The following is a 14,252-nucleotide window of genomic DNA, read 5'->3' as shown; positions in this document are numbered from 1 at the left end:
AAAAATCGAGGGGCATTTTAGAAAATTTTATTTTAAACCCTGGAATGAATTTTGAATCCATAGAGAAGACCCGGAATGAGTTTTTGATGGGTTGATCCATTCCCATTCCACCCCAAAATCGAAATCGAAATGAAACTCCTCCCAACCAAAAGATTAAAATGAGAATCACCCATTCCTATTCCGATTCCAACCTCCATTTTTTTCCAACCAAACACCCCCTTACTGTATACGTACAAGCAGATCACTAAGAATCTCAATGGTTCCGGGATTTCTTTTTGATTACTACAATTTACAGTTGACCACGAGACAGTCCCAATTTATTTCAAGTTCGAACAACTTCAATTCATGGTTATACTACTGACAAGCCAAGCCTCAGATATAAATGAAACAATGTTTACACGAGCCAAAGAAGTAAAGCAGTTGCTAAAGAAATTAGCTAATCAAGTAGTTATGAATGATCTTAAGCAACTGGAGGACATGATTCAGCATCCTTTGAGGTATCAACATCCGCTGGCGGCATGAATTGCCACATAGGGAATCCAGGATAGCTGATAACGGGCATCATTAGCTTGTGTGCTGCTGTTTGCCCTTGCGCAGCAAAAGCCGCTGGAATTACAGGAGGGTGTGCTACAAAGCTTGCTCGAGTATTTAACATCTTTATTTGCTGCTCTAGGTTCTCTTTCTCTGCCTTCAGCCTCTGCTTCTCATCACGAAGCTCGTTCTTCTCAACCTGCAGAATAATAAGATTAGATAACAGTTTAGCTCTTGCATTTAAGCATGCATAAACATAAATAAGCTAAAGCAACAATATTCTCTAAATTATTGAAGTAGTCTCAAAATTATTCACAACCACATTGGCCAAACAAGTCTTTGGACTTCTCTCCAATGATCAGGATAACCATTTGCTATTCAAGCATTCACACATTTGATGATTATTGATGATTCATTCAATGTACAAATGTATACTCATGGATTGCAGATGAACGATGCTGCAAGTTGCTGTTGGTGGTGATGATATTCATCATATTACTTACCTAAATTCTTACTTATCAAAGGGACCCCGTGATATAGTTCCCAAATATAACTCTTCCACAATCACAGAGCATTGAAGGCATCAAACTGCAACATATTACCAAACTTAGACCTTTCAAAACCGAACCCATGTTTGTTAATTTATGAGTTTACGACATGATCTCGAAACTACTAAATCCAGTCATCAATCTCAGCCGAAATGGATTCAAAGCATTAATGCAACCTTGTCTCCTTTGACACTTTTATGATGAACCCACGTAAACCAAAATTCATACCCCAACAAAACAGAGAAAATCTTGACTTTATTCCCATCGATCAAATATGCTATCGATTAGTCACAGATTTTTATTAATCCAGAGTTTAATCCTGGAGGATCCCACCAGATCCAGCAGGTTTGGATGAAGAGAGGGACGAAGGGAGAAAGCAAGAGAGAGGGAGGGAGAGCACCGGGGGTTTGGGGCCCTGATTGCTGCATTATGGAGAAAAGACTTGGAGTGTCCTTTATATAAACCATCTGGGATCAGGCTGTCACCACCAGCACTCTCCCTCTCCCTTCTCCTATACCCTCACTTTCACCAACCCCCTAGGGGAAAAACCACCACCACTCTTCCTCTCTGCCTATCCCACTGGATCCGGCAGGGTGTTTCCTAACAGGCCCTTAATCTTTCAGTAAACCACTGCTGCATGAGTTTGTCCCTTCCATGGTCTGAACTGCATCCACGTACTCTATCATCTGCATCAAACTTCCATGCAAAGTTCAACAAGGATACTGTGTCATTAAGTACAGTCCAGCTATGAAACAAGGGAACTGAGGATGCTGTCTAGGGCTAGCAAGAAAATTCCAAAATTATTCGATAGCTTATAGCCCCCGAGGACAACAAAACCAACTGGTTCAAGTAGGTTGTGTGTAGTTAATTACAATTCAGAAAATTTCAGCAAAGCTCTAAAATGTCACCTAGTTGCCATGTCTTGAATCTAAATTATCGCATTTTCAGGCAAGTCAGATACACATCACCTGGATTTCTAACTTGAGAACTAGAAGTTCTATATTGTCTTAGTGGTTCCACTTAAACTTTTGATAATAAAAGCCCAGAAGTGATCAGAGAAGTAGTAATGTCAGCTCAAAGCATGGTTATTTTTACTACTAAAAGCTGTTTAGGACCTATTCAAAGTGGTAAGAATCCTCCAACATAATAATTTGCACAAGGCCATCCCATCAAATAAGTTAAATCAAAGACTACCCTGTCACATCATCACATCCTTTGACTAATGGCTCTGATTTTGTATAACTTTGGTGCAGGAGTCCAAGGAATCATTTCCTTCATTCAGGTGAAAACTACTTGTTCAAGGACAATGTAGTTGGTAGGAAGGAAGAGACCACAAGTTAAAATTCAAAACTTTAAACAAAGTCAGCTCCATCCTCTCAGTCAACTCCATATTTCATCTAACAAATAATAATAGCAATAACAATAATAATAATAATAATCAATATCAAAGCTGAAAATCCAGGCAAAAATACTTTTGGTTCCATTGTCTGCTAGACAGATGATCATCCTATCCAAACCCAAACAAAATACTACATATAATTCGAGTAACCTAGATCTTTAGAGACTTCTGGAATAGCTTAAAAGGAAGCCCCAACCTATTCCTATTTAGATAAAAGAAAGATGGTACTACACTATTACTAGTAAGTTTTGTCTCAATAAGGGATTTAAAAGCTCAGAATGTTAATTTTATCTCTGTTTATATATGAATGTCAATTCATCTCATTCTGATTTTCTCCCAAGTTCTCAAACCAAACAGAATAAAAGGTATAAAGAAGGCAATTGCTCTTAGATGGAATCACAATGGGTTTCATGTTCTATTGTCAAGTTCCCTTATCATATCATTGAGTCCATCCACAATATCAACAGTTATTTGTAAGGCATCAACTATCAAGTTTATCTATCATCTCAAGTTTGTGCTCACAGTGGGCTTGCGATACTAGCAGGTGCAAATCATATGAGGGTAGCATGCAGAAGATAGCTGAAACTAAACTTTAACAGAGTAGGAAAATGACATGAAGCTTAAGAACAAAACTGGGAAACGGGGAATCCACCACATTAAATAACAAAAATAAAGCAATACTAAACTGAATTTACATAATCATATCTTACTCCATATCAAAAAATAGGCCCTAATCAAATCAAAGTTGACAAACAATGAAAATCCTAAACAACCTATAAGTCTTAAGAAATAAAAATTAGATCGTAAAAATTTTAATGTCTTCAACATTGCATGTAATTAACAAATACCATGCTTCACAGCATAATAATTTTTCCCACAATTTACTGCTGGTAGTAACGGATAGTTGTTGCAGCCAAGACCTGCATGCAAAATTTCTAATAAGAAATTGTTGTGTTGCTTTTGGATGTTTGATCATCTATGGAGCAAGTGCAGTCAGTGCTCACAAACAGTACTATCTAATATTACCATCTTCCACAAAAGCATCCTAAGCAGGCTATACAAGGTCAGATATAAAAGTTAGTTGCAAAAATGACTCAGTCCTGATAGGCTGTAACTAAACCTTGAGAGACAGATGCTGAAGAATGGTTTTGAAGAAATTGATCAATCTATGGCAAGCATATATGGCCCAAATCTGGCCGTAGGATTGACAGATTTGCCATGCTTTAAACTTATATTGAACAGATTTTTAATCTCAATTTTAGAGCATAAGTGAGACCCTTCTCTAGATTTCCTTAAATGCCAATTAGTCTTCTAGGATTCATGACAGGCCCATCCATTACTTATAGTTCCTTTTGGCTGGGATCCTGCCACCAATTCATGAAGGCTGACATTGGCCTGAGAGTCAGTTAAGATCACTCCAATTAACATAGATTCCAAAGCTAGGTTGCAAGATTTGCTAAATTGTAAATGGTGTTAAATTTAATTTAGCACCTGTGTCTCGAAGACTATGAATCACAATATAAGAGAGAATAATGGCAAAAAGATAGAGGGGAAATTGCAATGTGACCTCTAAGCATATCTGATAGGTTGGGAGGCTCGGAGCAGCCAAATAGGTAACGGTCATATATATATATATATGGTCGGGTTCGGGGCAGAGCATAGCATTATCCACACCCTATCAGAACCTACTTCGGATATTTTTTTTGAAACCCATACCTGTCCTGGATTTTAATCGGATCAGGCACTCAGCAAGTCGGATGAAATTGCCATCCCTATCTCTTCTACATCTGATCAATCTCAACCTCCCACGTCAATCCCTTGCTTCCTCTTCCACCTCCTCTCTTTCTCCTCTACTGTGTTCATAACTTGATCCCCTTTTCATTGAGATCCACCCTTATCTATTTTGCTGCCACCTCCTCTTCACCTCTTCTGCCTCCAAGCCACTGTCGCTTGCCCAGATCAAGGCCCCCACGTCCCCCCCACCCCCCAATGTCTCTACCTTGCTGCCTCCTAGATCCAAAAGATGCTGCCCACAAGCTCACATGTTCTGAACACTAGGAGCTCCGCCCACTGCTGGACCCTGCCCCATTCTCCACCAATCCCTTGGTCTGTACCCCTTTCTCCACCAAACCCCCTTCTCCTCTTCTCTTCTCTTCCCTCCTCTTATTCTCTCCCTTTGTTCTTCTGTCCTACGTCAGCTAGGTTTTCCTTTTAGCACACCAATATCATAACAACTGCGGAGACACAAGGTTCAGGGAAAAAAAAAAAAAAACCTGTTTTTACTTAGTTCTGCTATAAGGTGAGAGGAGGTAAAGAAAAAAAAAATCCAGGTCAAAGTAGGTAATATATGTAGAGGAGAATGAAGAAGATGATGGAAATTGTTTAATGTTGCTGTGGCCAGAAAAGGAAAAAAAATTAAGAAAAGAACAAAGAAGAGATGTGTAGCGCACAAAAAAATTGAAAAGATAAAAAATAATGTAAGGTGCTTCTAATGCTTTGCATAGGGACATAACAAATAAAATGGTAACACAATATTATCAATTTGCTACCAAGAAATAATTAATAGCTGGATTAAGACTTTTAGCAACAATCTTGCTAAAAAGACACTAAAGGACACCAAAAATATACCTAGGCATCCAGCAACAGTTTTCAGCTAAAAATCCACTTCATCATCCCACCAAATTTGAATCTAAAATGCAGTAATGCACATACACAAATACAAACATACATATGTATAAACATATTGATATTTAAGGGATGCTGGCTGAGATTAAATACAAAAGCAACAACAGTTTTTCAGCAAAAACTCCAACTTCATCATCAAACCAAATTTACTCTCTAATGAACATTCTGACTCCACTAGGCCCAAAATGCAGTAATCAACATACGTAGACACTCATATACATATGCACAAACAAATTGATAGTTAGGGTGGCTGGGATTAAATACAACAGCATGTTCAAGCCTTCCTCCTGTGTTTTGGTAGCTGCATAATCTCATCATCATTCATTATGATCACATTGTACAACCTCTGTCGAATACAAGCTTCTTCAATTCACAGAATCTGTTAAAGTTTCTCTTGGGTCTTTCCATATTCTCTCTAAAATCTCCAGATAAAAAGTCCAAGTCCCAATAGTTTATAAGGCCTCCCTTGAATTTTTGCTGGCAGACACCATATCATGTTAGAGGCTACTACGAGTTTTATCAAATCCTTGTTCATAACATCTATCAAATTTATCTCAGATCCTCCCCTCTTCTTAAATAACCCATATAGCAAGTCGCTTCAGTAATTGGGATGTCCCCTTCGATTTGTTTATTCCCACGAGATTTGATCAGTTCTCCCATATTTTGTCCTTTTGGTCCAATCTACAGCATCTTCAAACAAATTCTTCCTTGTTCTAAAGCTTTTAGAAGTCAACCCTTTCTAGTTTGCACCAGAAATCTCAATTGGAGTTATAGACTCTACCTACTGTCCAACAACCCCATGGGCTTAAAACTTACATTTCAAATGTTCAAAACTTCATTAAAAATATAAAGAAAATTCAGTAAGTAAAAGTCTGAGCAACAATAGTGAACAGAATTGATCAGAATGAGCTAGTCAACAGAATCAACTATGTTCTGTCAATTTTTGATATAGAGTTGAAACACCGAATGGAAATCAAAGGAAGAAATAAACAACAGAGACCCACTTTGACTACCCTTCTAGTAATGAAAACATTCACTGCTCACCGCAGCTGGTTTAAAAAACAAAAAACTAGTCATGTCTTGTCATATGGACAAAGGCAAGCCAAGTGCATGTCATGGTATAGCCTTCAAGGAAACAAAGATAACTCTCAAATTTCCATCTAGTGCCTAAAGACTAAAGCAAAACCAGTTCACCCAGCTCACAAAAGTCAACAGTTAGTCAATGATATTAACTTTGTGTATGGCAAAAACATCAGATCATACACATAATGCTTCAAATGAATGTAGAAATTAAAAAAGGATAAGCCAATCTCACTAAATAGGTCTTTCAAATCAAGGACATGTGATGTCAATCCCAATCTCAGATACCATAAATCTTATGCAAACATTCAAATGAATGAACTATCTCATTATAGACTATTTGAATACATATGATTATAGAGAAATCATGCCAGGAGCCAAACATCATGCTATCAAATGCAAGCATAGGAAAAGATTATATAATAGAATCAAAGACTCATGCAGTGCATAGCACTGAACATGAATTTTTTTTACACATATGAAGACTAATAGGCTAGCTTTCTAAAACAATTTATAGTCCAAACACATTGATCACAGATACAGGGCAGTAAGATGAAAGACAAATTCAAGTGGACCTTCAGTTCTTTGATCTTCTCCTGTAGATTCTCATTTGAATCTTTCAACTTTTGTGCTTCACTACGCAACTGGGTCACCATGCGGACAGCATCACTTAAGATAGCTGCTTTGTCCATTTTTGGTGGTTTTCCTGGCTCCAAAATCGATCCCAACTCCAAGAACCTTGCAATCAAGCCAAAGTTAACCAAGTTAACAATCAAACTGATGGAAGTTTAAAGAAAAATCAAAGAATCATACTACATAAGATTATATGTATATGTATATATACACATATATACATATATAGACACACATGTACGTATATATACACATGTGGCAAATATACCTATCATTCAACCTATCTCGTCTCAGTTTCTCCCTGCAGGCTTTGGATCCTGGCTGACTGGAAGATTCTGACCTGACACTGTAACTTGGAAATGCTTAATAACTTCACAAAAAATAAACAAACTGATTAAAAGCATTTTAACTGGAAATTATGAGCTCAGAATATGTAAATCAAACCGTTTCTTGGAGCCTGACTCTTTAATGCCACCAGAATCTACAAAGGAGCCGCTAATTTCCACACTAACAAAGAAAAAGTCACGTGCTCTACAGAAATCAGATAATCCTGGAAAAACTAAAATGAAAAATATAACAATGAAGAAAAATACATGCTGAAGGTACAAAAATTAACATAGGAAAATTAGGTCTTCAAACTAGATGCAGCTTTTCAACTTTTGAAAACTGAAAACAATGCAAGTACTTTTGGTCCTAAGAACAAAAGACACCAGCTATTGCAATATATAAAAACATGTAGCACTTGAAACTTGGCTAATATGAAAATGTGAACATACACAATGGGTGACCAATGACAACATATTGCAACACTTTATCAATAGTTTTATGCTATTCAACATTTTCTGATAGTTAACAAACTATTAATCAAGCTCAACTGACACAGTTATGAGAGTGGGGGAGAGGGAAAACAAAAGAGACTAAGAGAGAGAAAGAGAGAGGGGGGCGAGCGAGGGAAGAAGTGGGAGAAGACAGGGAGGCCGGCAGTGGCTACCAAAAGGCCACAAGTTGCCTGAGCGGTCACCAAGACCTGCACCACCTGACTAGCTCGCCTCACTAGGTACTAATCAAATCTCTTGCACCAGTAGAAAGGAGCAATCCTTGGGCATTTTCTTGATTTGATAAATAAACCACGTGAAACTTCCCTTCTTTCGGGTGGGATTTGAATTCTCATAAATTCTTTTTGGTGGCTCTGTTTGATGTTTATTTTCGTTTGATTGTATTGTTCATATGGTACCTAGCATGTTCTAGTGTAGAGATTCGAAGGAAAGAGGATTTCCCTTTATCTCTCTGTTTCTTCTTGAAACGTTGAATTCAAGTATTCAACTACTTTTAGTTGTTTTTGTCATCACTGCAGCTGTAAAATTGATTGTTTGGGATTTGTAGGATCGTCTGCCTTTCTTTAAAATTTTCAAATTCTTAAATTAGACAGGATATATGGCAGGATGTACAGATTAATTCGATATGACCTGTTTTTTAAACAGCTTACGCAAGTCAGGTGAGGTTGCCTGTTTATTAAATGTGATAAGTTTAGGTTTCAAATTCTGACCACTTTTTTAAATAGGTCTGGTTCGGGATTGGAATTTTTTGACCCGACACACATATGATATGACCTGACCCAATTGCCACCCCAACTTGGGAATACCTAAAGTTCAACAGATCATCAGCATATTGATATTGTTTCAGCATATTGATATTGTTTCATGGGACTATGCTCTCTACAAGATTGAAATAATAGATGAATTATAAGGAGGATGGTACATTGATAGTTAGACAAAGGGGTAGATAATTATAATTCATCTGATTAGAACATATTGGGAATAACTTGGTACAAAAGTAAAGCACATAATTATAACTGACAATCCGTTGATGAATTTTTTGTCTAAACTTCAGACACGACCACTTGGAATAATCTTGTTACGGCCTTCCTCCGATTGGGGTAGTCGGCCTAGAGCCGACTAGGTACTACGTCTAGATGCGGGCCGGCGGGATGCCGGGAGATGGTGTGCCGTCGTCAGAGAAGATGCACACAATCAAGACCGAAGACGAGAGCGAGGGGTTGCCGGTGAACGGTGGCAATGGTCTCCGCTCAGTGCCGGAAGAGAGAGACCTGCAAAAGAAGTCATACCGAAGGTGGCTCCGGTGAAGACCCTCCGACGCTCAAGTCAACGAGGTGTCTCAATATAGTGAAAAGAGCAGTAAAGTTTTGGCACTATGTTGGCCAACATACTTAGAGGGGTCTCCACTTACCTCTATTTATAGAGGGAACAAAGTGGATGGTGAGAGGACAGATGATCATGTCAATCATGTCCTATCAGCCGTATAGCACCGCGTGGGTGTCTGGCTCTGACAACGGGCATGCATTCTGTTCGATGCGTAAGTGACATGTCCTATTAGCCGTATAGCACCGTGTGGGCATTTGGCTCTGACAACGGGCGTGCATTCTGTTCGATGCGTAAGTGGCCGTGGCGGTGGGCCTTACTATGTGTGCGGCGTAATTAATAGCCTTGTAACATCCCATCATAGCGCGCAGCCAACAGATCAGGATATGGCATCTAAGCGACATGACCTGATATGGCCTGTCAATATGACATGACAGCCACACCTGTCATTCGGTCGTTCGACTAACGCCCGTGTCAGGAAGTCGGTTGAAGGAGCCCATTGAGTGGTGCGATCTAGTCGTCAATTTGGGTAGTCGGTAAGACACCAAGAAAGAAGTCGGCCCTCTGATGACTTCCAATGAGATCGGCTTTGGCCTCCCGATGACTCCTGATGAGGTCGGCCTCAACCTCCAAATGAAGTTAGCCTCCGACAAACTTCGTGAGGTTGGCCTCCTTATGATGATGTCGGCCTCTTCATAAGGTCAGCCTCCGGATGACTTCGTGAGGTCAACTTCTGAATGACTTCATGAGGTCGGCCTCCTCATGATGATGTCGGCGCCTCTAGATGATTTCGTGAGATCGGCCTCCTTGTGAGATCGGTCTCTGGATGACTTCGTGAGATCGGCCTTCGGATGACTTCGTGAGATTGGCCTCCTTATGATGATGCGGCCTCCTTGTGAGGCCGGCCTCCAGATGACTTCGTGAGGTCAGCTAAGCGACGAGGATCTACCCCAATACTTATCCTCTAACTCCCGAACCCGATTGCGTAGCTTTAATCGGACGAAGGGAGTTCATCGTTGCATTGATCCGAGTTGCTTTTCCTGACTTATCCTCCTTTCTGACTTATTTGTTTGCATGCTTTTCTTCTTCGCTTGCTTATTTGTCTTTCTGCAAAAATGACTAAGTAATGAAGTCGGTAGACTAAGTAATTGGTTAGGAAGTAGCAAACCGAGTAGAGGGATAACCGAACGTATAGACTTGAGAAAAACTTTCTAAGTAATGTAGTCGGTTTTTGCAGACAAACTTGATCGGATTGAAGTCATAGTCATAGATTGTTCACCGTAGGTTGTTCCGTTGAACCGAAACATAGTCGTCGTTTGAAGAAGCTTTCCGAATCGGTGATTCGTCATTTGGAGGGAGACCTTGATGACCACCAGAGGTCAAGGTCGAGTTAATCCCAACCTCATGAGGTCAGATCCAGCTCCTTTCTGAGGTGGAGGTATTGTCTACTTTGACGCAGCACGAGATTTAGCCATGCATAAATGTGAATAGCGTTGCCAGCGTGGGACCGCACAGCTTTGCCTTTTGGAAAAAAATGCCTCACTAAGGAGAAATTGTCCCCTCTGGCCGTGCGCACAGGGGATTAGCCACGCGTAGAGCGAACAGCATCTCACTGCTATGGGGGCCTTAGGATTTTGTCATGGTGGCTTAGGAAACGGGTGAGACGAACCACGTCTGGCCCTGTTCCTGTACGAGAAATTGTCCGCTTTGACAGCATGGGCCTGGCAGCATGTGGGGCCGTAGCCACCAGCGTGGGCGCAAGCCGTGTGTCTCACGACTTTGTTTTGCCTAGCCTAGGCCTCGTGTGCAACCTGATGCCGTGACCTTTGAGCCTTAGCAGGCGCTCTTATGGTCGATGGACCCATCCGTGTTCAACCCGATGTTACGGCCCCTTGGGGCTGCACTCGTGGTTGATGGATCCACCCTAGCCTTGTGAATCGAGTGTCAGCCGACTAACGCTTCATCAGATATCAGCCGACCAGGGAATGATTATCTTGTAGATTTTTTGAGTCGTCTGCCTTCCAGAGTCTCGACGCTTAGCCGTTTTCTAGGGGCCTCCTAGTGAGGTCGACTTTCTCGGATTTTCTCCACGGATTTACCAGTCTTGTCGGAGTTTTTCCTCGGATTCTCCTCGACTTCCAAACGAAGTTGACTTTCAGATGACCTGATAAGATCGGCCTCCGGATGAAGTCGACCTTCGGATGACCTAAAGAGGTTGGCCTCCAGATGAAATCGGCCTTCGGATGACCTGATGAGGTCAGCCTTCGGATGAAGTCCACGTCGGCCTCCTTGTGAGGTCGGCCTTCTCATGGAGCTCGTCAAGGAGGAGACTGGCAATCACCGGAGTCGGTATGTGGAGCTCGTCGGGAGTCAGAATGTAATGACCATCGGGCGGATCAAGAACTCATCCGACAAGGAGCATTGAGTCAAACGACAGGTCGGAGATCAGGTTCGGCAATTGTGCTGGGAAGGCACATTATGCGACACGATCTCCTCCGACCGGTGCTATTGTTCCTGCTGGAGACCATAGACACCATCAGATTTTTCACCTGCTACATGAGAGCAGCGAACTGCTGGTGGTCTGCTGTCATCCATGATCGTGAAGCATTCGGCTCTCTGTGAGTCACCAGAGGCACGCCACACCACAATGAACGTTGAGCAGAGCTTGCGGAGGTGCTCTCATCTTAGCCATGGAGGTTCTTGAGAGAAACTTTTTTCTGCTCAATTACCCCCCTTCCTGATGCACCAAACTGTTGCAGCCTTCCTCCGATTGGGGTAGTCGGCCTGGAGCCGACTAAGTGCTGCGTCTGGATGCAAGCCGACAGGATGTCAGGAGATGGTGTGCCATCGTCGGAGAAGGTGCACACAGTCAAGGCCGCAGGTGAGAGCGAGAGGTTGCCGGTGAATGGTGGCGATGGTCTCCACTCAACGCCAAAAGAAAGAGACCTACAAAAGAAGTCCCACCGGAGGTGGCTCCGACGAAGACCCTTCGATGCTCAAATCAACGAGGTGACTCAATATAGTGAAAAGAGCAGCAAAATTTTGGCACTGTGTTGGCCAACATACTTGGAGGGATCCCTACTTATCTCTATTTATAGAGGGAGTAAAATGGATGGTGAGAGAACAGAAATCATATCAATCATATTCTGTCAGCCATATGGTGCGGCATAGGCGTCTGGCTCTGACAGCAGGCGTACCTTCTGTTCGACGCGTAGATGGCCATGGCGGCGGGCATTATCACACGTGCAGCATAATTAATGGCCTTGTAACATCCCATCATGACGCATAGCCAGCCGGTTAGGATATGGCGTCTGAGCGACGTGACCTGATGTGGCGGTCTGTCAAGATGACGTGACGGCCACGCCTGTCGTTCGACCGTTCAGCTGACGCCCGTGTCAAGAAGTTGGTTGAAAGAGCCCATTAAGTGGTGCGACCCAATCATCAGTTTAGATAGTCGACAAGACATCGAAAAAGAAGCCGGTCTTCTAATAACTTCTGATAAGATCGGCCTCGACCTCCCGATGAAGTCGGCCTCAACCTCCCGATGAAGTCGGCCTCTGGATGACTTTTGATGAAGTTGGCCTCAACTTCCTGATGAAATCAACCTCGACTTCCAAATGAAGTCGGCCTCCGACGAACTTCTGGAGATTGACCTCTTTGTGGTGATGTCGGCCTCGTCGTGATGTCGGCCTCCAAATGACTTCGTGAGGTTGGCCTCCTCGTGAGCTAAGCCTCCAAATTACTTCGTGAGATTGACTTTGTGAGATCGACTTTGTAAGATCGGTCTTCGGATGACTTCGTGATGTCGGCCTCCTCGTGATGATGTCGGCTTCCGGATGACTTCGTGAGATTGGCCTCCTTGTGATGATGTCGGACTCCTCGTGAGATCGGCCTCCGAATGACTTCATGAGGTTGGCCTCCTCGTGAGGTCGGCTTCCTCGTGAGGTCAGCCTCCGGATGACTTCATAAGGTCGGCTGAGCGACGAGGATCTACCCCAACAAATCTTGTTATAAGACCTATATTAATTCATACAAGACAAAGTCTCTGATGTGATATGAACACGCAGTCATGCTCAAGAAAGCTAATCTTCCCCGTATCATTTTCCACGAATCATAAGAACCAAAGATACTACAAGAAGTTAGAATCACATCACCAATTACAGAAAACCCTAAATACGGATAACATGTCGCCCCCTTATTGGTAAGTAATACGGTAAACACCAGGCATTAAACAAAAAATAATTGGCAATAAAACCCCTCATCACCTAAGAAATAGAAGACAATCACCGTTTAAAAAATAAAATAGTAAAATATGTGGATTGAAAGAAGACCAGAGAGCTCGATCCAAGAAACCCTAGAACAGGAATCAAATCGGCAGCATCATTAGGAAGCCATCGAAAGCAAAATTCAGTGTACCTAGCATTGGAGGAACTGTTGATTCCCTGGGGAGTCCAGTAGAACCCGGTCCCAGGCGCCGACATGTCGTCGATCAGAGAACCGTCGAAGACCCAGTTGGAGTTCTCAGGCAAAACCATCACCAATCCTCCACCGGAACCCTTGATCGCCTTCCGGGAATCGCCGGGAAATTCCACTAGGGTCGGAAGGAGAACGATCTCTCTTCGGGGATGAGTGAAGGGAGGGTATGGAAAGAGGACCGTTCACAGGGGGCTCGGTCGCCGAGGGAGGGGAAGAGCATCCAGCCCCAACCCGAGTAGTTTCTAACGTGTGGTGTACGTAAGCATATATTTTTTATTGTTATATAACTCCTGGAGATTGGTTACGTTATTTCGAATGAAATAAAGATTTATTCCAACTTATTCTATCGAATAGATAAAAATTTTATGATGGAACATCTTAATTTAACAATTTCGATCAATCTATTAGTATTTTGGAGTATCAATTTCATGATCTCCTATAGAATTAATAATTTTAAATCTCTTTATTCCCAACCGACCCAAGAGTAATTAGTATCATTTGTCAAAAATAAATGAGGATGGTGAAAGAGATGATGAAACTCTATTACCTTCCTCTTTTTACTTCTTTGTCTTCACACTGCAGCCACAGCCACTGCTCATACCCTCTCGCCTTCTCGATGGTTTGATCTTCTCCGCAGATCTCCTCCCCTCCGTCTCCTCCACCACTCCAGTATTCTCATTCGTTCGATTTGAATTTCATGGCCACTGGTCGTCACTGCACCTGCCTCACACCCTTTATCCT

General features: G+C 42.0%; 1 protein-coding gene across 4 annotated transcripts; it reads right to left on the bottom strand.

The window, feature by feature from the left end:
• Nucleotides 1-295: 295 nt before the first annotated feature.
• On the bottom strand, nucleotides 296-13,769 carry LOC105046933 (transcription factor ILR3). 4 transcript variants are annotated; one of them, XM_073259408.1, is made up of 5 exons: nucleotides 13,452-13,769; nucleotides 7,321-7,407; nucleotides 7,145-7,222; nucleotides 6,819-6,981; nucleotides 296-730 (listed from the first exon to the last, which is right to left on the bottom strand). In XM_073259408.1, the coding sequence occupies exons 1-5, from the start codon at nucleotides 13,568-13,570 to the stop codon at nucleotides 461-463; spliced, it is 717 nt and encodes a 238-aa protein (XP_073115509.1). In that variant the 5' UTR covers nucleotides 13,571-13,769; the 3' UTR covers nucleotides 296-460. The 4 variants fall into 4 exon arrangements, with proteins under 4 accessions (XP_073115509.1, XP_029120942.1, XP_019706947.1 ...); XM_029265109.2 differs by having other exon boundaries at nucleotides 7,321-7,435; nucleotides 13,452-13,768; XM_019851388.2 differs by having other exon boundaries at nucleotides 7,321-7,426; nucleotides 13,452-13,768.
• Between the last annotated feature and the right edge of the window lie 483 nt (nucleotides 13,770-14,252).

The sequence above is a fragment of the Elaeis guineensis genome, chromosome 6, assembly GCF_000442705.2.
Source record: "Elaeis guineensis isolate ETL-2024a chromosome 6, EG11, whole genome shotgun sequence".
Taxonomy (NCBI): Eukaryota; Viridiplantae; Streptophyta; class Magnoliopsida; order Arecales; family Arecaceae; genus Elaeis; species Elaeis guineensis.
The sequence above is the reverse complement of the archived record's forward strand: the minus strand, read 5'-3'. Positions and strand labels throughout refer to the sequence as shown.